This window comes from Puma concolor, chromosome D2, assembly GCF_028749965.1.
Source record: "Puma concolor isolate L17-30 chromosome D2, mPumCon1.1.hap2, whole genome shotgun sequence".
Taxonomy (NCBI): Eukaryota; Metazoa; Chordata; class Mammalia; order Carnivora; family Felidae; genus Puma; species Puma concolor.
Window position 1 is genome coordinate 11359261 of NC_141677.1, and position 24402 is coordinate 11383662.

The following is a 24402-nucleotide window of genomic DNA, read 5'->3' on the forward strand; positions in this document are numbered from 1 at the left end:
AATTATTCAGTAAGACATAAAATTGCTCCCTTGAATTGGTATAAAAGTTTCTAAACACTTATTGTTAGTAGCTTTTCTTATCTTGTCACAAATCAGTAACAATTTGTGACTGACCTGGTCCATGGCCCATACTCTGAGCAGCACTATATCTGATCACAGAGCCCTTGTGTTCTGTAACACCCATGTGTAGGATGCTCTTTGGGAAATACTTTATAAAGACATAAAATGACAAGGTCAAAGTCTAATTCCCAACAAATATTGATCCAATCCACCTGTGCATTGTGAAAAGTTCTAACTTCAGCGCTGAATTATAAACTATATTGATACCTTGTTTGTTCCACGTAAGGCAGATAGGAAAACAGGAAAAGTTAAGAAACTCACTTCAGGGTCTCAAGCGACATCTGCAAATTGTAATTGCGTTCCTGCTCCGGTAGCTTGGAGAACTCCACCAGACACGGATGCTGTCTCTTATTGTCATCTCTAACCTGAAACAGGGCAGAAAATCCTCATGTAATAGTCTCCAATATCAGACACTAGCAACGGCAAGCCATCTGTGTGGTGGAAAGTGGAGGGGGAAAGTGGAGGGGGAAAGTGGAGGGGGAAAGCAAGAAGGAAGCCCCAGCTCATCCCTAGCAAATTCGCCCTGGAACCCCCCCGGCACATTAATGTTTGAGGTCAGTGGTAAAACTTGGCGTTCTCTGGGCCCCCTGTTCTGTTTGTCACAGTTCCTGGCCCCAGGTCCCATGCCTGCTCTACCCGGACACCCACAGCTCGCCCCCTCAGCCCCCTCCCGCATTTGTTTAAATCTTATTTTCTCAACCAGGTTTATCCTATCCACCTTCCCAATGTGGCCATCTGCCCGCTCACCCTACACTTTCTTTTTCTTCCATAACAAATTCCACCTGCTAAAAAATTCTGGTCTGCCGGACCGATACTTTACTGTATTGTCTATCTCCTGGCACTAGAATGTAAGACCAAAGAAACAGGGATTTTGTTCTCTTTTGTTCTTTGCTGTATTCCCAGCACCTAGAACATGCCTGACACGTGACAGGCACTTAACAAATGTTTTGTAAATTGAAAGGAATTCTATGTAAGAAGGTGCAGTGATGATTTAGTTTTCATGTATAGTCATTTTATGTGTTTAAAGCCAAACGGACTGGAGACGTCAATCAGCAGCATGACTGATCTTTGAGATGGTTCCAGTTGTTGATCTCACCCGCTGCAACCTCCAGATAACACAAATCATTCCTTCACCCTAACAAAATCAGCCTAATACAGGCACTTTTCACATTAATCCTTAAAAGTGTATATTAGCAATAAGAGTAAACAAAATTCAAGACTTTAGGAATCAATTAGTAAGAAATCTATTCTAGATCCTTACATTACTAAATACTTTTTTTTTTTTTATCTTCTTGGCGACCCAGGTGACACGGGCATTGGTCCCTGGTAGCACTAGATGACAGTCATATGCTGTTAGGGTACAAATTACTCCATGGGAATAATTACCAGGTTCTAGAAACGCCACATCAAAAGTGTGCAAACGTGAGCAAAAATTTTTTTAAAAAACTCTTCAGGCATCACTATGTTAAAAATAACATATTGTTTTTTCTTCCTAGTGATCTTTACAAATGAACAGGACTTAGGCAAAAGCATGTACAGTATGTACTTGACTAAATGTGTGACTCTGGAAATGAAATCTAGAATCACAGGATTTTACGTGAATTCTAAACATAAAAGTGGAAGTGCATGTGTCCAAGTCCTGATACTCTACTCCCCATTTATGTTATGTCCTCTTCCCCTCTATTATCTATACCAGAGAATAACACTACTGTCCTCTCAAAGGTCCAAGCTAAAAGCAAAAATCTGCCCAGACTTCCCTCCCTCTCTTATCCATATCCGATACTTGAACTCTAAAACACGTCTTGCAATCATGTCTCTCCTTCCCCACTGCCAGGCACACAGTTGTGAAACTCACCATCTCCTACCTCAGGGACTGTTAAGAGCCTCGGCAGATCTTACAGCGCAAACAGTTCCAGACTAGAAGCTAGAAAATCTGGATCCCAGTCCTAGCTCCTGACGATCCCTGTGACTGCTCTCAAGGCCCTTCCCTCTGTGAGGACTCTCAGAGGAGACATCATCACCCGTAAAACTGAAATAACACATAGCCCAGCGCACTGTTGTGAAAATTTAATCCAGGAACCTGTGAGATTGTATGTGAAAATGGAAAGTGAAAATGTATTTATCTAAATAATACATAAATGTGAGGAAGTAGAGTATCATACAGTATTACTGCTAACATGGGGTATCATGCGGTATCACCACTAACACTAATCCTAAATGTTCTTTATTTAAAGCTCAATGCGATAGGGGCGCCTGGGTGGCTCAGTCGGTTAAGCGTCCGACTTCAGCTCAGGTCACGATCTCGCGGTCCGTGAGTTCGAGCCCCACGTCGGGCTCTGGGCTGCCGCTCGGAGCCTGGAGGCTCCTTCCGATTCTGTGTCTCCCTCTCTCTCTGCCCCTCCCCCATTCATGCTTTGTCTCTCTCGGTCTCAAAAATAAATAAACGTTAAAAAAAATTAAAAAAAAAAATAAAGCTCAATGCGATAAATTACGACAGAATGAATACACCCATTTCTATATTCAGTCAAATATAAGAAAGTACAATCTTTGGGATATTTAGACTAATAACATTATACAAATAAAAGTATTGTCACAGTCCTGCTAAAAATAAGTCTAGGATACATGGAATCGCATAGGAAGTGCTTTTTCTCCTTAATCTAAATTTTACTGACAAACTATAAACGGAGATCTTTAAATACGAAGTTGGAAATATATTCAATCATTGTATCTCAGCCTATTTTCCACCTATGAAATCAACTATGACCCTCTGCCCACAGGCTCCGTACTGACTGCTACACACAGTTAAGACTAAAAGAAGTAAAACACCAGGGAGGGGAAAAGAAAAATGACTGATTTCTTTTCATTTTCAGCTTTCACTCTCAATTTCAATGAGGTTTTTTTTTTTTTTCCAAGTGGCTTAGAAATCAATGCTTATTGTCTGTATATGTTAACCTTGATTTAAAAATATAACTTTCAGCCTAAAGAATGACAACTTTTCAATGGTCTATGCAATCAAGCCATCGTTCAACAGACACGCCAATAATGTTGTCCCCTCTCGTAATGAAAAACTGGACAAAAACTAATATGTAAGGGGAAAAATCAATCTAATCGATTCATGTTGCCACATAGCAGGATGAGTGAGAAAAAGTTAGGTTGTCAGAAAGATGTATTAACAAATCTGAAAATAAATTTCAAAATTACTTACCGGACCATACTGCCAGCCAAGTTCAATTTTATTCATAACCCAGAGTTCATGGATATTCTCTGCCAGTTTTTCTCTTATTCTCTCCAGGTGAGGAGGTAACACAATCTAAAATTACAAGAAAAAAGAAAAGAAAAGAAAAGAAAAGAAAAGAAAAGAAAAGAAAAGAAAAGAAAAGAAAAGAAAAGAAAAGAAAGGAAAAGAAAAGAGAGGGAGGGAGGGAGGGAAGGAGAGAGAGAGAGAGAGAGAGAGAAAGAAAGAAAGAAAGAAAGAAAGAAAGAAAGAAAGAAAGACATCAGAAACAAATGCAATAAAATAGTGCTAACTATCCTCACAGTGAGCTGAACCAAATAAAACCATCATAAACCATCGAAACTAATATAACAAGGTTCTAAACATTCTAATGTAGTTATTAAAATATAATTAGGTATAGTTACATTTTTTAGGTAATTTGGAGACTTTGGGTGGGACAGCTTATGTTTCCAAGGGAATATATGAGAAGTTGGGAAGAAGGAAAAGAGAGTGTTGATGGGGGCAGTCACCATTAAGAAAGATGCCTTCATGGGCGTGGGATATAGCTACCAAAGTGTGCATCACTTAAAAGAGAAATCACCTCAAAGTTCTTAAACCAACCTGGCCATTCCCCATAGGCCAGAATGAAGGCGATTCAGTGGCCAAAGGATAATCCATAGGCTCTCTGAGTCTGTAAATATCTGATTGTAGTGACGTATGTTTTCCCTTAACTCTACTCTACCACTCTCATTGGTTTCCAAGTATGAGCTTCTAAGGGAAAACTATCTTTACATGCTCTCATTAAAATGAGGAAGTTTAGGGGTGCCTGGGTGGCTCAGTCAGTTAAGCACCCTTCAGCTGAGATCATCACCTCACGTTTCATGAGTTCAAGCCCCCACTGGGCCCTTGGCTGTCAGCGCAGAGCCTGCTTCAGATCCTCTGTCTCCCATTCTCTCCCCTTCCCCCACTTTCTCTATCAAAAATAAATATTTTAAAAAGAGAAAGTTTAATGACCTCTTCACAAAGAACACGAATGGTTTTCAAGGCGAGGGCTTGGTTGTTCACGTCTGGTGACGCACTTACGTGTCACCCCACAGCCAGTCCCCTCCACAAACAGAGGGCAGGCGACTGCCCACAACGTTCGCTGATGAGGCAGTTGCCCCAGAAATGCAGGCTGTCACTGCTCCCTGTCCCCACAACGGTAGAGATACCCTAGGTCTCGGGAAATCCTCAATGTGTTCTCACCGCAGAATCCAACCGTCCCTCCCGGCCCAGTTCCATCCTCCTAATCGTGTTTACTACCACACTTTGGAAGCACCACACCTATCCTGCCACCGTGCAGCCAGAAACAACACACAGGAAGTTTTAGGCATGACCAAAGCTTGCTCCTTTTACTAAATAATATAAAAATTCAGCATGACGAGACAGAAAAGAGGATGCCAGGAGCTAAGCAAGCGTTCACCAAACAACTGGACCCTCTGAGGCCTGGTATTGATTCTACTTCAGGATCTAGAAGCAATCCCTTGGATCTTCGAAAGTAATACAAGCTTTGAATATCTAACCAACCTTATTGAAGTTACTTCAGTGTCAAGATAGAGCCATATTTAGTTAATTCATTGTCTGTGTCGGGATATGTCCACATGTATGAAACAGAAAAGCAAGAATGAAGGCTAATATTTCTTGGGTGCCTGTTTGCAAAGTATTGTGCTAACGTGTTATTTATTAACCATACCCTTAGGATCCTAATCGACGAGGGGAGTAACTTCCTCAAGGTCCCAAAGTAAGCATTTGACCCTGGGTGCTATGACTCACTCCAAAGCCCACAATCTCAATCTCGACCTAAGAAAAATTGCTTTAAAAATTGCTTTAAAATAATAGTGTATCGAGATGGGAGGAGAAATTAAAAAAAACTACACCCTAAAATTAGCATCCATTACCTCCAGGTGTGACCCACATTAGCGCATCAGGAAATCAATGTAGTGGCTTGAGACCACCCTTAAAAAAAATAGAATCAAATCAAACAGAAAAGAGATGAGAGGAAGTGGTAAAGGTAAGCATTGTTTTTATGAAACGTGCTTCAATTATACACATGAATCGTAGGACTGTCAGATGCATTCCTGAGGGTTGCGGATAAAAGCGTCGGAAAACCATGGCACATGAGAACAGTACAACAGTGTGGCAGTACCAGTGGCCGCCATTACGCCTGCTCCGCGTACCTGGCTGGTGTCCACAGGGATTGGTGTGAAGGCGGCCTGCGTCAGGGAAACCGTGGGGCCCAGCAGGTCTCGGGTGTAAGTTCTTTCTTGCTTGTATTCTCTGCTGTGTTCCACTTTCAACTTCTCTTTTGGGAGAACAGCTTCATAACAAGGAGCATACCCAGGTGGAGGAAGGAATTTAAATTCTCCATGTCTCCCCCCAAGTAGAAAGCGTACCCTAAAAAGGATGTGGGCCAGTGTCAGTGACAGCTCTGGTGTATAGCAAGTCACCTCATCAACAAAAGACGAGGAGTAAATTCTCAGCACAAAATTAACTTTATCAGACACCACACTTTTCCCCCAAGCCACAATGTGGGTGCCAAAGAGTCTAAGAGCCTCTAAACACAAAAGATAAGATGGGATCACAGGAAAAAAAGGATTAAATGATGTTGCTGGGTCAGGGAAAACTATCATTCACTGGAGAAACAGCAAAATCACACACAACAGACTCCTTTGGGAATGAAATGCCTGTACACAGTAATGGGTCACTGAATGTCTCAAGGGGCCAAAACAGTCAACTGAGAAAGAGGAGACATTATCTAAATATCTATGTATTTTCAATTACAGGACTGGGTGAGGTCTGATTTAAAAAAAAAAAAAAAAGGTCACTTTCCAGTGTCCAACTTCTCAGTGAAATTCCTTAAAGGGAACTCAAATGATATTTCATTTGTAAAAGAAAGAAGGTAACCTTATTTCTTATTCGACGAAAAAAAAGTCTTACTAAAATCTTTTATACATCGAAATGATTATATCAGAAATAATTTAATCCAACTTCCATTGAACAACACTTTTCGAAACATAGCTAAATGATGGGGTGCTCAGCTTACAAAATAAAATCAAGGGTGCCTGGGTGGCTCAGTCAGGTAAGCATCCGACTTCGGCCCAGGTCATGATCTCACAGCTGATGAGTTCGAGCCCTGCATCTGGCTCTGTGCTGACAGCTCAGAGCCTGGAACCTGCTTCAGATTCTGTGTCTCCCCCTGTCTCTCTGCCCCACCCCTGCTTATGCTTTGTCTCTCTTTCTCTCAAAAATAAATAAACATTAATTTAAAAAAAAAAAAAAGGAAAATCAAAATTTCCTTTTCCTTGCAATTTTTTTTCTAATTTCTCTGCTTCAGTTCTAGGCCACAAATAACAGGAATAATAAATTAGTAAATAAAATAAAAAGCAAAGAGCAAAAAATGAGGACAACTAAAATTTTAAAACTAAAATTTTTAAATTTTAAAAATTATAAAAAGAAATACAATTTGTATGAATACACCAGCAAAGGTCACTGGTGTGTGGATAGCTAATAATTCATGCTTTCTCTGTCCCCTCTTCAATATGGTGCTTCTGTAACCATGAATTATTCATGTGGATAGAATTCAAATGGAAAGAATAACCAGAATAACTCGATGGCCAGTTGTAATAAGGGAGCCATTCTCATTAGTTAGCTATATGCATATATTAATAGGTGACAACGTGGCCCCTTATCACAACAGACCGATGCTTGTTAAAGTTTTCTTTGTAGAACTCCAAAGAATTATCATTTATCTCTTTCCATCTGGTAATAGCAAGAACGCAGAAAGTTAGAAGAAACCACCTTGACCCAGCTGATCACAGGCAGATAATTTACAAGTGTAACAGGTAGAGGGTAACACAGAGGAGATATCTCAACCTGATGAACAAAAAAAAAATCCATTTAGTTTCTGTAGAATGAGGGGGTTTGGAGTAGGGTGGGGGAAGATGATGACAAGAAAAGAAAAACTGATGAAAATAAATATAAGAAAATAAGTGGTACTTTCTTACATATTATAGTTCATTTTCCTTTATTAAATAAAAAGTAAACTTAAATTGGCTTGAAATATTCCAGAACACTATTTGGGAGAGGTTTAGCAGATGGCTCCGCCTAAATGGCAGAAAAGGTGGACAGAGCATTCAGCCCCTCGAGATGCCCCTCTGGGGGGAATCTTACCTCTTCTTTCAAGGCACTAGCAACATGCCCCGGGGACAGATGCCCCGGGGGTGAGAGAGAAGGTTAGGGAAGCGTGGGTGATGGCAGTACAGAGTCTTCTGTGAAAGAATGAGAAGTCAAAAGGGACACAGACCAAAAAACACACAGAAATACTAACTTTATTCCTGCAGAGAAACTAACAACTGGAAAGAAGAGGCCATCGATGTTGAAATTCTCAAACATTCCTTGAACAGGTTGCCCGTTAATTCGGAATGAGATGCTTGGGGCGCTCAGATCTAAACAGCAACTGATGACATCATCGGTTCTCAAGAGATGTTGATTCGGTGAGCTTACAGTACGTGCAATACAACCTATGGAGGAAAAACAGTAACAGAGGTGACTTTTTTTTTTTTTTTTCCTCACAGCATCATCTTCAGAGCCAAAGATCTGAATCGGTAGTGACAAATCAATGCACAATACTGGAAGAGAGTAAGTCTTGAATGCATATTAATGTTATATATTAAATCTTTTGTCCAAAAGCTGTTGCTTTTTGGGGGGAGCCATGCTGCTATCTTTACTATAAAACGGGCCTCCTCATATGCAGAGAATTCTGCGTGGAGATGAATGGCATTTGATGCACAAATCATCTCAGGCTGATAACGTGATGATGTCAGAGAAAAAGCTCCAGGGAGAGATCTGAGTTCAAAAAGATGTTTTACAAACTACCATCTGTACGACCATCAGCCCATTACATAACCTCTGTAGACCTTGATTTCTTATAAAGCCAAATGCCACAACCTTGCAGAGTTGTAATAATGATTAAATCAATGGTTTAAAAGAACACCAGGACTTGCATGTCAGTCCCCTTGCCAAATATTAAATCCCCTTTGTTTTATAAAATAAAAATATATAAGGATAACGAAAGCAGAAAATGTGTTCATTCATGCACTGTTTGCTGAGAGGCAAGCATATGCCAACTGGTTTGTTTTTACAATTGATTTCACACAAGATCTTGGTGGCTTCCTAAATACAGCAGGATGCAAGTTGAGGCGTGAAATGATTATTTGATAAACGTCATTTCCTGCCCCAGCCAACCTGTGGCCTACGCTCATTCTTGACTATGTCAAAACTCCTTTGCTAATTAGTCTCCGTGGGCACACAGGCAGACAAGAAGGTGAGGCTTTCTCAAATACACATGCTCACAAATGCATACAAAATTTCCCAATTTGAGCAAAGACAAAAATAGATGTCATGATACAAGACTTGCATTTTTATAAGACCTTTTTTGAATTTCCAGCATGCCAAATTTTTTACCAGCAGCAAGCATATCTGAAATGCCACTGGCAGAAGATAAAGACTTTTTAAATTTTGTGTAAGTTTTGACTTTTATCAGTAATCAAATCTGCAAGCAATAAATTCATTATCAAGTGGTACTTTTAGAATTCCCTAAATAAAGAGAGCTTTTCAATGTTTATTTATTTTTGAAAGAGAGTGACAGAGAGAGAGCGTGAGCACGGGAGGGGCAGAGAGAGAGGGAGACACAGAATCCAAAGCAGGCTCCAGGCTCCGAGCTGTCAGCACAGAGCCCGATGCAGGGCTTGAACTCCCAAACTGTGCGATCATGATCTGAACCGAAGCTGGATGCTTAACCAACTGAGCCGCCCAGGTGCCCCAAGGGAGCTTTTTAAAAACCTCACATAAAAGCAATGTAACTCACGTCAAAAGATCTATACCCTTCTTTGCATCGAGGTGAAATGTTATTACACAGATATTTACTATACACCACATATACTGCTCAGACTGAGGGATATTATTATGCTAATGCTGAGGACTAAAAGTCACCATGGCAAACCCTCTTGTGATGCCTGAAACAAAAAGGAAAGCTAGAGAAGATCACTAGTGCACAACCTGAGGTCCACAATTTAAATGGCACTCACACTGTTGAACCCACTGGGAAGCATTTTCAGGTTTCCCGTAAGCAAACCTATCATATCCGTATTAGAACTACATTCCTGTCCTCCGCATTAGCCACAAAGGAAGACAGCAGCAGTGTGATTTACCGGTCCTGGATTGGAAATCTGTACCCATCTTTCTCCTCCACTCTTCTATGACATTCCTCCACACTTCCGTATTTAAATGCTCCGACGCTCATCTCACTTTTGGCCCTCCCTTACAAACACTTGGGACTTGGATGCCGAAAATCCAGCTCTGCATTCACAGAATGTAGCAACTCTGTGCAAAGTTTAAATTGGAAAAGAATAAGTGAAGACACAGCTCCAAACTTTTGCTGATGAGCCCAATTCTCATTCCAGAAAACGTCACCAGTCTTTAATTACAGAAAGTTGAGGGGTAGAGAACATGCTCTATACCAGAAATCGCAGATCTAATTCTACTTTCACTATTAAAAAGAATAGGAGCATAACCCCAAGAAAATGATCTGAATGACTCTGACCTTAATAAATCAGTCAGAAGCCAACTGATTTAGTTTTGTCTTTGTTGACTCTGAATCTAAAATTAAGAAAGCATTTAAGGGACGCCTGGGTGGCTCAGTCGGTTAAGCATCCGACTTCGGCTCAGGTCATGATCTCGCAGTTCGTGAGTTCGGGTCCCGCATCAGGCTCTGTGCTAATGGCTCAGAGCCTGGAGCCTGCTTCGGATTCTGTGTCTCCCCTCTCTCTCTGCTCCTCCCCCACTCACGCTCTGTCTCTCTCTGTCTCTCAAAGATGAATAAATGTTAAAAAAAATTAAAAAAGGAAGCATTTAATATGGCTGGTGTCAGATAAATTTCTGCCTGTGCTCTCTCCTAGGATTTTTGATGTGTCAAGTTTCACGTGTAGGTCGTTAACCCATCTTGAATTTATTTTGTGTCTGGTGAAAGACAGTGGTTTAGTTTCACTCTTTTGCACGTAGCTGTGTGGTTTTCCCAACACTATTTGTTGAAGAGGCTGTCTTTTTCCCATTGCATATTCTTTCCTGCTTTGTTGAAGGTTAAGGGACCATATAATTATGGGTTTATTTCTGGGTGTTCTCTTCTGTTCCACTGATGTATATGTCTATTTTCGTGCCAGTACCATATAGTTTTGATCACTACAGTTTTGTAATATGGCTTGAAGTCTGGAACTGTGATATCTCCAGCTTTGCTTTGCTTTTCCACGATGGTTTTGGCAATTTGGAGTCTTTCCTGATTCCATACACATGCCAGGATTTTTTTTCTTCTAGTTCTGTGGAAAAAATGCTATTGCTATTTTGATAGAGGTATCACCGAATGCGATTGCTTTGGGTTGCACAGATATTTTAACAATATCCGCGCTTCCATTCCACGAGCATAGAATGTCTCTCCATTTGTGTCATCTTAAATTTATTTCATATTTTTTACAGTTTGCAGAGTACAGGTCTTTTATTTCTTTGTTTAGCTTTATCTTACTGCTTTTGGTGCAATTGTAAATGGGACTGTTTTCTTCATTTCTCTTTCTGCTGCTTCATTATTGGTGTGCAGAAATGCAACAGATTTCTGCACATTGATTTTGTATCCTGTGACATAACTTAATTCATGTATCAGTCCTAGTATTTTTTCTGGTGGAATGTTTCAGGTTTTCTATATATAATATTATGTCATCGGCAAACAGTGAAAGTTGGACTTCTTCCTTACTAAGGTGGATGCCTTTTATTTCTTTTTGTTGTTGACTGACAGATCCCAGTAGCTGAAAAAAACCCACACCTTTCAACTACAGGCAAGACACAGTGCGTACTTCCTTGCCATTTAAAAAGCAATTGAATGTTTTCTCCTGATACAAAGCTTCAAATGATTTTCTCCTGAACTTCCACAACCTATCCTCCTTTCAGTGATATATGTTCACAGGTTCACTGAATATTTTTGTTGTTGTTGTTGCTGCTGCTTTATTTAACAGAGACTGCATAATAAAAAGTATAATGCATCACAGGTCAATTCCATGAGCACTGGGTTCTTTTTGTGTGTTGAAAGAAAAAGCTTCAAGCTAAATGCAAAAATGAAAATGGTAAGGTGGCATTATACGGCTAAAATAATTAGAACCAATTCAGCATTGTTTTATCAGAGTAATCTCCCCTCTCCCCTAATCTCTGTGTACTGGGAAAACAAGTTAACACGTTTCATTCATTCACCTGAGTACCCAAGTCATGCGGAAGCATACCAGGAAGTAAAGAGAGAAGATAGTAAAACTGAAGGGTGAGAGTGAAAATGTATTATGAGAGAGACATTACCCCTATTTTATGTTTGTTAGGCCTTCTGAACTTAGTGGTCATTGCCTTCGTGTGGTCAGCAGGAAAAGCATACTACAGGAACAGAAGCTCTGACTATAGTCGGGCCAGAACAATCCACTGTGTGTTAAGACAGGCGCACTGCTCCCTGGGCCCCAACTACAGGTCCCCACGTTAGGATGAAAAATCTCAGCCAAGCTCCTTACTTGACAGAGAAAACCCTGAAATGCCTGCATTTCCCTTGCATTGACAAATATTTTCTGCCACTTGATATGACTAAGATGTTATTTTTTTACTCGTTGTTGCTTAAGATGTTCTTTTTCTTCAGTTATATTTTTGTACTACTAAATGTGGTATCCTGAAAATAATCATGCCTGCCACTTATAGACATATGCTTGTTTATAAATAGAGAAATTCAGAAAGGTATTTCAAAATTTAATGGGGGACACCTTTAGGAAGTAGATGTGAAGGGAAGGAGATATTAGGGACTTTTCACTTCTGTACTATTTGAGTTTTTGATTATGTATTAATTTTATACTAAAACTTAAATGGGGCGCCTGGGTGGCGCAGTCGGTTAAGCATCCGACTTCAGCCAGGTCACGATCTTGCGGTCCGTGAGTTCGAGCCCCGCGTCGGGCTCTGGGCTGATGGCTCAGAGCCTGGAGCCTGCTTCCGATTCTGTGTCTCCCTCTCTCTCCGCCCCTCCCCCGTTCATGTTCTGTCTCTGTCTGTCCCAAAAATAAATAAACGTTGAAAAAAAAATTTTTTTAATTTTATACTAAAACTTAAAGACTCCAAAAAAGAAAATATCCGAAACGCAGCTTCAGGTCTTCCAGACTACTAAGCTACTGGCACTGAATAAAGGAAAAAATCAGTAAGTATTCATGACAAACTACAGCTGCACAAAGTGCTTTGATTCACAAACCCATTACCATAAACTCTTAGATTTAATTCAACTTTTAAGTTCTTATAAGCGATTAGAACTCTAAAGCATTAATAAATGAATATCATTTTTAATGTACACTCAACCATCCAAGTTCAGGTTGACAGCTGGTGAAATGAACTATATATTTACTTTTAAACAGTTCCACACAAAGTGTCATTTGATTATAAACTGACTCCTTGGGGCGCCTGGCTGGTTCAGTCTATTAAACTTCTGACTTTGGCTCAGGTCACGATCTCACAGTTCATGAGTTTGAGTCCCGCATTGGGCTCTCTGCTCTCAGCCCTGAGTCAACTTCAGATCCTCTGTCCCCCATTCGCTCCCTGCCCCTCCCCCGCTCGTGCTCTTTCTTTCTCTCTCAAAAATAAATAGATGCTAAAAATAAATAAATAAAATAATAAAAATAAACCGACTCCTCACAATACACTTCACAGATGATGGATTCCTGACATAACATTATTTACCAGGAGGTGGAACTTAGTCTTTTTCTCCCAATTATTTTCTGGGATCTGTTCTTTGGCTTTTATATTGGAAGCTGAAGCTTTGCACACACCTGCTAAAGCAAGTAGGAAACACATACATTTGTTTTTTTTTTCTTTTTTGCACTTGATTTGTGAATCAAAACGCCACTTTTCTAACATACTGTTCATCAACAGTACAGTCTTTTGGAAATGTACTATAATTGTAAGTTTTCTTTCTCTCCCTCTGAGTTTTATTTAACATTCTCACTCATTGTTTCCATGTTAAATTTCTTTTTCTTTTTAATTTTTTTTAACGTTTATTCATTTTTGAGACACAGAGAGAGGCTGTGAATGGGGGAGGGGCAGAGACAGAGAGAGACACAGAATCCGAAGCAGGCTCCAGGCTCCGAGCTGTCAGCACGGAACCTGATACGGGGCTCAAACCCACAAACCCTAAGATCTTGACCTGAGCCGAAGTCGGACGCTTAACCGCCTGAGCCACTCCCAGGCGCCCCTCCATGTTAAATTTCTGAATAATAAACGTATTTGATTATACACACAGCACCGATAGCTTTTGGAAACACAGAGCAAGGGCAACAGATTTCTCATGCGGACGCGGGGGGAAGACACAGAGGGTGCTGACCTGACCAGAGGTGAAGGCCATCAAATCCGTAGGAAAAGAGGTCATCTCCAACTCCATTGCCACCCCACTCCTCACCGCCTCCAGGGTAGGGAGAGTACCCTTCGGTGGACGCCCAGCCCACCCTCAGGTGAGTGGCTTCGGCAGTCACGAACGGCTCCGTGTGGTCCACCATCAGCTCATAATACCACTTCTTATACTGGGCGGACCCTTCGCTGACGCCCAGAAAAATATTGGGTCTCATGCTTTTAAAGAGAGACAAACAGCACATGAGAAACTCCAGACAAACCTTTCTCCAAGATGCAATATATTAAATATATGTTTTCCTTCAGTACTACAAAATTACTAAGTCACTGATGCGGTAGGCGGTGACAGCCAGCCTTAGAGTTAACAGTCGGTAACTGGTGTTTGCTTTTCGGATTACTTGGAAATATCGCTCAGGAGTCTAAGATTATTGTTTCTTCATTGCTCTTCTGCATATTTAATATCACTGATCATGTTCAAGATGGGACACTCAGTATCACAGGCCTTTTGGATCCATGGCATTATTAATTCAGGACACTTAGACATTTTCCCTAACTAAGCTCTGTGTCAGATAGGGAACGAGGCTGAAGCGAGCCATGTTGTTGGTAAAGGAACCAGAGTGATAATCAGCTTTGTTGTTCTCCATGCCTCGCTGAGGGCAGAGGAATTTCTAGGGAGTTGCATTTAATTCTGCTTCCTGAGGGACTTAGACCCTATGTGAATGGTAAAGATTAGCGACAATCTCAGGAAATACCTCTCAATAACAGCACGTCTATTATACAAACAGCCACTCAGGAAGTTCTTAAATCACTTGTGTTAAAAAACACAATATAGAAATATACAACAAACCCTACATTTTTGTTTCAAACAGGGTAAGGTGGGGGATAGTTCCCAGATAGCTGCTAGATACAGTATATCAAAATTATTACTATCACACATACTATTTTCTTAATTGTAATCTGTATTATTATTATTATTATTATTATTATTATTATACTTCCTATAAGGAAGGCAGCATGGCTCAGTGTTTAAAAGCTCAGTCTCCAGAGTTAGACTTGAGCTCCATTTCCAGTTCAACATTTTAATCTATGAAATGCACACAATGGTACCCCGCTGGACTAGTTGAACCTAGTACAAACACGGTGTGGAATACACAGAAAGTCCATGGAATAGTCCATGGACTGCTGGCATACAGCAGTCAAGGGATGTGTGATAACCCTGGAGGGAATGTCTAACCAAAAACGCAGGTTTCTTTTTTTTTATGGTATTTATCATATGTTGGACATCCCAATTCAACTTTTTTATTATACACAGTGGCCACTTCAACACTGGCATTGAAGTGTAGTGCTTTTGTTCATATTCTAAGAAAGCACAAAACATAAGTATATACAACTCTGTCCCTGTAAGGCCAGCCCGCTCCTGAGGACATCAGTGAGAACCATGAGAGTGGATGAAAGCTTACATCTTTGGGATAAATGCATATTCTGCTTGGTTCACCTATTATGATTATGATTATGATTATGATTATGATTATTATACCATCTGACTGATAGAAAAAACTGCACTATTCGCTGGGGGAATACGTAAAATATCCTAATAAAACAAACGGACCGTATGATGCCTTAGCTATAGAGCCAGAACATGAATCGCTCTGTTATGCCGCCTATTTGGTGACGTTGTCCTTGTGAATCTACCTGCTAACGTGGTTTACAAGACGTGTCTGCAGAAGTAGATCTCTTCCCGGCAGCAGATTGTCACAGATGAGATGCTGGTTGGAACGGACCGCTACTCCATGGCAGACGCAGAGAGAGCACAAGACGTCCAGAACCTGAAAAGAGCAATCACTTCCAGCTAAGTCCCTTCTCAGATTCAAGTATCCCAGCACTTTTTTTTTTTTTAATTTTTTTTTCAACGTTTTTTATTTATTTTTGGGACAGAGAGAGACAGAGCATGAACGGGGGAGGGGCAGAGAGAGAGGGAGACACAGAATCGGAAACAGGCTCCAGGCTCTGAGCCATCAGCCCAGAGCCTGATGCGGGGCTCGAACTCACGGACCGCGAGATCGTGACCTGGCTGAAGTCGGACGCTTAACCGACTGCGCCACCCAGGCGCCCCTATCTCAGCACTTTTTGTGAACACAAACACATTCCCTCTGACCCAGCCATTTGAGCATGGCAGCCATGAGTCCACTCACAAGTGGACTTTACAAGTTTCTCTTACATACCAACTGAGAATTGCATGGTGCCCCATTGGTGCCAAAAAAAATAAGCGCTAAATAATATTATGATTGCAATTAAGAAATGAAAAATACTCATGAATCACTTGAAACGCCTTCTATAAGTTCTCTTATTTTAAAAATGTATTTAAAAGTATGCCAGAGTTCATTCATGGCAGTAAAATGCTTCCCTTACCTTGTGGTTTCTTCCATGCTTGTCTAAAAGGGAGATTATGGATTTAATGTGTCCTTCTTTGATAATATTTAGGGCTTCTGGACTTTCTACTAACACACAGTGCAAAACTTCAAGAATACCTAAAGAGAAAATCAAGAAAGAAAATATGATTAAAGAGTCTGTGATGATCAGTGTCTTGCCTTTCCTTTATGTGTTCATTCTGCAAAATGTAACTATTACGCACTCAATGTGCTTGTCACGAGGCACTGTGATAAGGGACAGGCGATGTTTGTGACAGGGGACTGATCACTGAAGATGATGAAGTCCTAGTTTAATGAGGAAAAGCCAGTGTTAGCAGAGTAAGCAGGTAACTCTGCCTGGGGAGGTACAAAAGAAAGCATCCTTAAGTCGAGCCTCAGAGAACACATTCATGACCATTTTCCACATAGGCGGGTTAAGATGGTACGAGGCTGAGTGAATTCTTGAATGGTGGGCATACCTGGGGTGCCTGGAGTACAGAGCAAGTAGAGGACAGTACACGTAGATGGTAGGTTAGGACCAGCTTATGAAGTTTCTCAGCATTAAAAATATAACCCTACAACAATGCATTCTAACCCACACAGATCATTACATTCCCCCGGAGGTAAATAGCAGAAAACGTTTCTTAGTTTGCACAACAACAGAATACAAAAATACAGAGAACTATACAACATCCAAAACCTGATTAAGGATGGCGGTATTTTAAAGTGTTAGCCATCAGAGAAGATAAAATGGAATTTACCCTTTCTTATCTTAAAATTGAAGAAAGAGAATAGAAAATAATTTTCGGATCGGAATGTTTAGTGTGAATTTGGAACGCTGAATGTGTACATACGTATTCATGGTTTCCGAGCAAGCTTGCTTTGTCCCTAATGAGAGTGCAGGCCACCTGTAGTAATTAGATAGAACACTGAGAAAACGTGATCTGAGAGATACAAGGTGTCACGAGGGCCCAAGGGAAATCCGCAGAAAGGTGTATACATCTGCAGCGGAGTTCACTTTCTTGGAAAAGAAAAGCGCGCAGGCTTACAAATGGCAGAATGTGGAAGTAATGGTAGAACGTGGCTGTCACAACTTATACTTGATCCAAACCCCAATCCATTATTGGACAAGGGCTATTAATGCTAATTTCTACACTAATGACTTAATTTGTTGAGGTATGAATGTATGTTCAGTTAAAAAAAAATACCCAAGTATGAGTTCATTTTTTGGTGTAGTTCGAAATCAACTTCTGTGTTCCAACAATCCATGCCAGTTAAAAATCCAAGATAGGAGAAAATAATACAAGCTGATGGGTAGTTAAAGAAGATGTTTCTGTAAGGGTACTTAAACTGAAAGCTTCTGGTATCAAAAATGGAGCAATAAAACTTATTCATTCTGAGCTAAAATAAACTAAAATAATAGAGAGGAAAGACCGTTTTTAGCAGATTGGTCATATTTTAGCCTGACGTCTTTGTTTGTTCCCTGTTACCTATTAATACAGAACCCATGGCAGCTGCCCGTATTTGCAAATGGGCTCACTCAGTTAAGCGTCCGACTTCAGCTCTGGTAATGACCTCGCAGTTTGTAAGTTCGAGCCCCGCGTCAGGCTCTGTGCTGACAGCTCAGAGCCTGGAGCTTGCTTCAGATTCTGTGTCTCCCACTCTCTCTGCCCCTTCCCTGTTCGCACTCTGTCTCTCTCAAAAATAAATAAACATTAAAAAAAATTTAAAAAAAAGAAAGTTGTACTGTGTCTCCACACTCATCCATTCACATTTCCTCAATGGCTGCTTTTGCATTAAAGAGGTAGAGCTGAGGCTGCAAAGTCAGAGCCCTACGGTCCATAGAGCATCATATATTTACTGGCAAGTAAAAGACCAAGAAAAATAAATTCTCTTTGTCAGTAAATACGCGTGAAAACCAACAGCATTCAAAACCTTGAATATATGAGAAAAGATTTAAGACTAGAGTTTGAAAATGCACAGCACATATCACAAAATGCAGGAATGGCCACACGAAAATAAATCTGATTCTTCTCATATTCTGCAGACTTTAATAGAAGGCTTCCAGAGTTTGGGGCTTAACATTCAATCAAATATGTTTCTTTAATGCTGCTACATCATATCCAACAAATAATCTACTTAGTCCAAAAGGACTGACTACCTCAAGTCTGATAGTGAAAAGTCAGAGGAAACGACTTTTATTTTCAACTGTTGGAATTAACAGCAAATGTTTTATGAAATAAAAATAAAAAATTTTATTTTTTGTGGTAAGAAATTCCTAAAAGATAACAATTTGGAAATAGCAAAAGATTCATTTAAAAAAAAAAAAAAAAAAAAAAAAAGACCAGCTATAAGGACTCTATTGGGTGTATATGTAAATCATGCCAATGTATGTCTGGAAAAAAGAGACAGAGGAACAAGGCTTAACAAATATTATAATGGCAACACTTTCCTAAAGATGATTTGACGACTGAATTCTAAACACACTGAATAAGACCCAGAAATGGGAACAGTGCATAACACTTATTGCCAGATTCTCAAGGAAAAAATTTAAAGCTTGGTAGATCACAACCATATTACCAGAATATACAATATGTTGTCAAACACACACATATGCAAACTAATAAGAAAAAGCAATCTGAATTTGTAAGTTTTAATAAGTTTACAGAAATGATTTCAGTGAAAATTTTAAGAACATGCAAAATACGTAACGTATAATGTAAACTCTCAAGAGTAGACACCCAATGGGATATGCATTATGACTGCAACTATGTCAAATATGTTATGTATAAAATACGTACTTTACAAAAACACCAGGAGTTAGTACACCAGAGGGCTCGTGCTGGTTGCTGCTGGATCAAGACACTTCTCTTCCCATATTTCATGAATTCCAGGAAATGAGTACACAGAGCTTCTTTTTTATGTTTTTTAATGTTTGTTTATTTTTGAGACAGAGACAGAGACAGAGCACAAGCAGGGGAGGGGTAGAGAGAGAGGGAGACACAGATTCGGAAGCAGGCTCCAGGCTCTGAGCTGTCAGCACTGAGCCCGATGCAGGGCTTGAACTCAAACTGTGAGATCATGACCTGAACTGAAGTTGGACGCTTAACCAACTGAGCCACCCAGGTATCCCTCATTTCATAAATTTAGAATAAGCATAAACAAACATACCCTTTCCCACACACAGAGCACCCGAATTATAAGAGTTTATGTAAGGGCTATGTATGGTATGGCTTAGTGAGGGGCAACAAGAACTCAGGTTAACTATTCCCAGTTGACTTCAAGTACCACTTCCTAATCATCTTGTGGACATTTCATCCAGAATGGTCTCCAAGTGCCTCCAACTCAACTCTTCCCAAACTGAATATACAATACCGTTTTTGTATCTATACATGTAACTGCTTCTCTGGTCCACGGCCCATTCTAAAAGCCAAGTCTAAGCCCAAGCTAAAAAATTCCGTCATTTCTGATTTTCTGGCTTCCAGTTCCATCTAAGGTCAAAGCCCATTCCCCTGTATGCCAGCTCCTTCCCTAGATGACCCAACCCTCCTCTACTGCCTCAACTCCTACCAACTCCTCCTACAAAGGACGGTTCAAGTATACTCTTGCTTCGAAGTACATACTATAAATATGCTTAGGTGCTCATATATTTACAATACATTTGCACGTTATAAACATTTATTTTGTAGCTACCAGGCACTGTTCTAGGCAGTAAGATCATTGGCAATCAAGGCCTGTCAGGCTCAGGGGGAGCCTGTCGGCTCTGCCCCACCTTCCATGTTTTCACATGTTATTCTCAGACTAAAATACACTCCCTTCTTCTGGGGCTGCAAAATGGGAATCATCTTGCAAAGTCAGAAAGTCACCTCATTCAGTGGGATTTTACCAACACCCTAGAATGAATTATTCTTTCTTTGTAGGATTGATCACACTGTATTAAAATTATTTATGCTCATTTCAATCTCCCACTGGAGAACGAGCTCTGGAGAGCAGACATGTGTTGAAATCTGCTTCCTGGTCACCCATCACACTCTGGCCCAGGGAGCCCCATCTCATGTTTGCCAACCGAATAAGTGAATGAATATAAACGGACTATTAGTATATACCTTCAGTTTAAACTAAATAAGCCTATGATAGGTTTACCCAATATAACAAGAGTCATTATTGTGAAGAGTATATAAAATAGCTACTTTGGCATATTTTACATCTGGAAACTTTAATATTAAAATACATTTTTTAAGGTAGGGAAGACAGATGATGGAACACAGATGGAAAATGTGGATTTCTTAGTTCCAGGATTACTTTACTTGTGCTTTAATTTCAATAGGGAAAATTTTGACTTACTGAATAACAAGAATTTTTGTGGGCTTTAGTCTATTTCTGTGGGGGTCATACACAAAATTCAAAATTAATGGTGTAAGCCCTATATGTAATATACATGAAATATTTAGCTATTTGCCTTAAAGCTTTTGTGGCTGTAACTTTTCTTTATAGGGTTCATGAGAAAGAAAGATCTCTGAGGGTGTAATAAAATGTCTGGAAATAACCTCATGGTACTGGAAGCATCCGAGTGCTACAATGGGTCATGCGCAGCGTGGTCCAAGGTTGAACAAAACTTGTTGAGCGTCTGTACAGAAACAAACCACTGAACAGAAGTGCTATATTTGGCCTGACGTCACATACCAGGAAGAATCGAGCCTAGGGATCTCGCCCCATCCTCGGTAGGCACGAGTTCATGGTAAGTCTTGCACATTTGAGCAAAGTATATACAGAACCAGACCGGCAGCCGCTCAGGCACAGGGGGCTAGTGTGGGGCAAGGAAGACCAGTGAAGAATGGATAGACGATGCCGACACACCCTCTCCAGAAAGTGTTTTCTCAACCACAGTCACGCGTGTTTTGCGAAAATAAAAATTATAATCTCAGAACACCGAGGCGTATGTGGGTTTAGAGGGAACCTAGTTCTCACTGCACATGTGGGCACTATTCAGCTTTGGGAAAGGACTTCTCTTTTACATCTCTGCTCTACGCATGGGTTAAGGATCCCGGACAGCTTTCTGACAGAGCACACGGCCTCACCTGACAATTTCTACACGGAAGCCTCTTAGTCTAAGAGGCGAGCAAAGAGAAGGCTTCAACCTGGGTGCTAATCAGTATGAATCAGACTGTCCCTCAGTGACAAAAACACTGGGGACACAGTGCAGGTAACGCACACAGAACTGCAATATCCACTTGCAGGGTCAGCAACAGTCACGATTAGAGAAACCACAAATTCCACGTTATTCAAATCATAGGTTGCTTTTCTATTTTTTTCCCTACCTAGGAGTTAAAATTCTTTGTAACATTTTTTAAAATTTTTTTAATGTTTATTTATTTTTGAGAGAGCAAGACAAAGCAGGAGTGGGGAAGGGGCAGAGAGAGAGAGGGAGGCACAGAATCTGAAACCAGCTCCAGGCTCTGAGCTATCAGCAGACAGCCCGACGCAGGGCTTGAACTCAGAAATGGCGAGATCATGACCTGAGCTGAAGTCGGTTGCTTCACCAACTGAGCCACCCAGGTGCCCCAAAAAATCCTTCGTAACTTCTTGGTCAGACCTACCTTATTAGTAATATCCCCAAGGCTCAATGAGGGCAAATGGAAATAAGGAAAGTTGTATTTTCCACCTTGGATAATTAAATGTAAACAAAGTGACTCAAGTAAAAAGACGTGGGGGAAAGACACTGGGAAATAACATGACAACACAGAACATGAAACACACAAGCCAGAGCTGTCTATCAGGGTTACAGGAGACTGTTCCTGCATGCAGTAACGACGTATGTTATGGACTGTTATCCTTCGATAAGGGGACTAGAGCACTGGATATTTACTAGGCTTAATGAAGAATTGTAATAGTAAGAGGTATTACTATTATCCTGTCATATTACATAGTGGTTATAACCATGGACTCCAGCCAATGTGCCACAGTTGAGTCCTGGCAAATTTTTAGGCAAGTTACTTAACCTGTGTTCCAGAGTCACCATTTCTTTCTTTCTTTTTTTTTTAACTTTTTATTTTTATTTTTATTTTTGAGAGATAGCCACCGAGCATGAGTAGGAGAGGGACAGAGAGAGAGGGAGAAACAGAATCCGAAGCAGCCTCCGGGCTCTGAGCTGTCAGCACAGAGCCCGACACAGGGCTCGAACTCACAAACCATGAGATCATGACCTGAGCTGAAGTTGGATGCTTAACCGCCTGAGCTTCCCAGGAGCTACCCAGAGCCCCCATCTCTAAAATAGAATTAGAATAATGGTACCCACTCTGGAGGGAGGAGGTGGGGGGCTGTTTTAAGGAGTAACACATGGAAAGCTTTTAGAAAGCTATATAAGCATCTGCAATTAGTTTATGGTTGCAACAAAATAACATAAATGAGAAATGAAATTTAGAAAAAGGATCATCAAGGAAACATTAGAAATATGCTTCTTTTGAAACAGAGATGAAAAACTTTAAATCAGGGAAAGGTAGGGAAATACTGAATGGTCAACACTGATCACAAGCAAAGTTCAGGGAATATATTTATTGATCAGCATGAAGAAATGAAACCGATGCTAGATTTTAAAATAAAACAGTTAAATTAGGAAATCCAGGGGAAATTAGACTGGTCTGTTAGACACCGAGGAAAAAATAGGCAGACACAACTAGAGCAAAGACAGAAAGACAGAACTGTAAGACAGCTCTACCTTCTGGGGACAACAGGATTGCTGAGCCAAAAATACCATGAAAGATTACACCAAGTAGACTTACTGTCTAATCAATGTTCAAAAAGGCAGAAAGCACTCCTTTGACAGGAACCCCTTCTCTGGGTATTAAGATTATGAAAAAGAAAAACCCATGAAAATAAAGTGGGCAGCGGTTGGAGAAGGCAGAAGAAAAGTTCAGCTAGCTCCATGTTGACAGAAGGTCTAAGTAGTTCGGGAGGAGTTTTGCAACATACCAAAGGTGAGGCCAGAAGAGAAAGAATCTGAGTTATGTACAAACATATTAACTTGTTCCTGGGCCCGTGCACTTGAGGGAGTCCTGTAAAGGCATGTCTCTGTTATTCTGTTCCACTCATTTAATTGTTTTTTAAGGTTTATTTATTCTTGAGAGACAGAGAGAGACAGTGCATGGGCAGGGGAGGGGTGGAGAAAGAGAGAAAGAGACAGAATCGGAAGCAGGCTCCAGGCTCTGAGCTGTCAGCATAGAGTCCGATGCATCACTCGAACCCACGGACCATGAGATCATGACCTGAGCCGAAGTCAGAGGCCTAACCGACTGAGCCACCCAGGCATCCCTTGTTCCATTCATTTAAATGGAACGGCCAATGAGTGATATAATCATGTACTGCAACCAAGCTGTCCTTCTTTGGTGGTTGGGCATGAATGTGGACCTAGAAGTAGCAGAAACTTCTAGTTTGAGCCAGTGGAGAGGTTAGTTTGCTCTCCCTAATCAGTGCTAGGTCTGTGCCGAACAAATAGCAGGAGGTGAGCAACCAATCAAAACAGACCATAATTACAACACATCTTTCTTAATGTTAACAGTGAATTCTGCATGTCACAGATTGAAGCACTGAGAGAAGTAAGAGTAATCTGTGGTTTGTTGAAAATGAGTATAAACTTGGAGCGCCTGGGTGGGCTCAGTCAGTTAAGTGTCTGACTTTGGTTCAGGGCATGATCTCGTGGTCTGTGAGCTCGAGCCCCGTATCAGGCTCTGTGCTGATGGCTCGGAGCCTGGAGCCTGCTTCAGATTCTGTGTCTCCCTCTCTCTCTGCCCCTCCTCTGCTCTCTCTCTCCCTCTCAAAAATAAGTAAACATAAAAAAATAATAATAATTGGGGCACCTGGGTGGCTTAGCTAAGCGTCCACCTTCGGCTCAGGTCATGATCTCGTTGTTCTCAGAGCCTAGAACCTGCTTCCGATTCTGTGTCTCCCTCTTTCTCTGCCCCTCCCCTGCTCACGCGGTCTCTCTCTGTCTCTCAAAAATGAATAAACATTAAAAGAATTAAATAATAATAAATAAAATGGGTACAAACTTGAAGTCAAGAAACTATTTGAGTTTCAGCGTGAGATAAACTGATGAATGTACTTTTTAACTTTTGTAAGCAAATAGAAAGGGACAAAAGAAGCAATGTACGTTTCACTTTCTTTCTATAA

General features: G+C 40.6%; 1 protein-coding gene across 4 annotated transcripts in view; it reads right to left on the reverse strand.

Moving 5' to 3' along the window:
• Positions 1-24402, reverse strand: part of RYR2 (ryanodine receptor 2) — a 760386-nt gene that overhangs the window by 318704 nt on the left and 417280 nt on the right. For all 4 annotated transcript variants that reach the window (XM_086679587.1, XM_086679586.1, XM_086679585.1 and 1 more), the window contains 7 exons: positions 16238-16356; positions 15521-15654; positions 13806-14047; positions 7701-7893; positions 5551-5767; positions 3326-3430; positions 382-485 (listed from right to left, as the gene is read on the reverse strand). In XM_086679587.1, the coding sequence (XP_086535713.1) occupies positions 382-485; positions 3326-3430; positions 5551-5767; positions 7701-7893; positions 13806-14047; positions 15521-15654; positions 16238-16356 (1114 nt within the window). The remainder of the gene's footprint in view (positions 1-381; positions 486-3325; positions 3431-5550; positions 5768-7700; positions 7894-13805; positions 14048-15520; positions 15655-16237; positions 16357-24402) is intronic.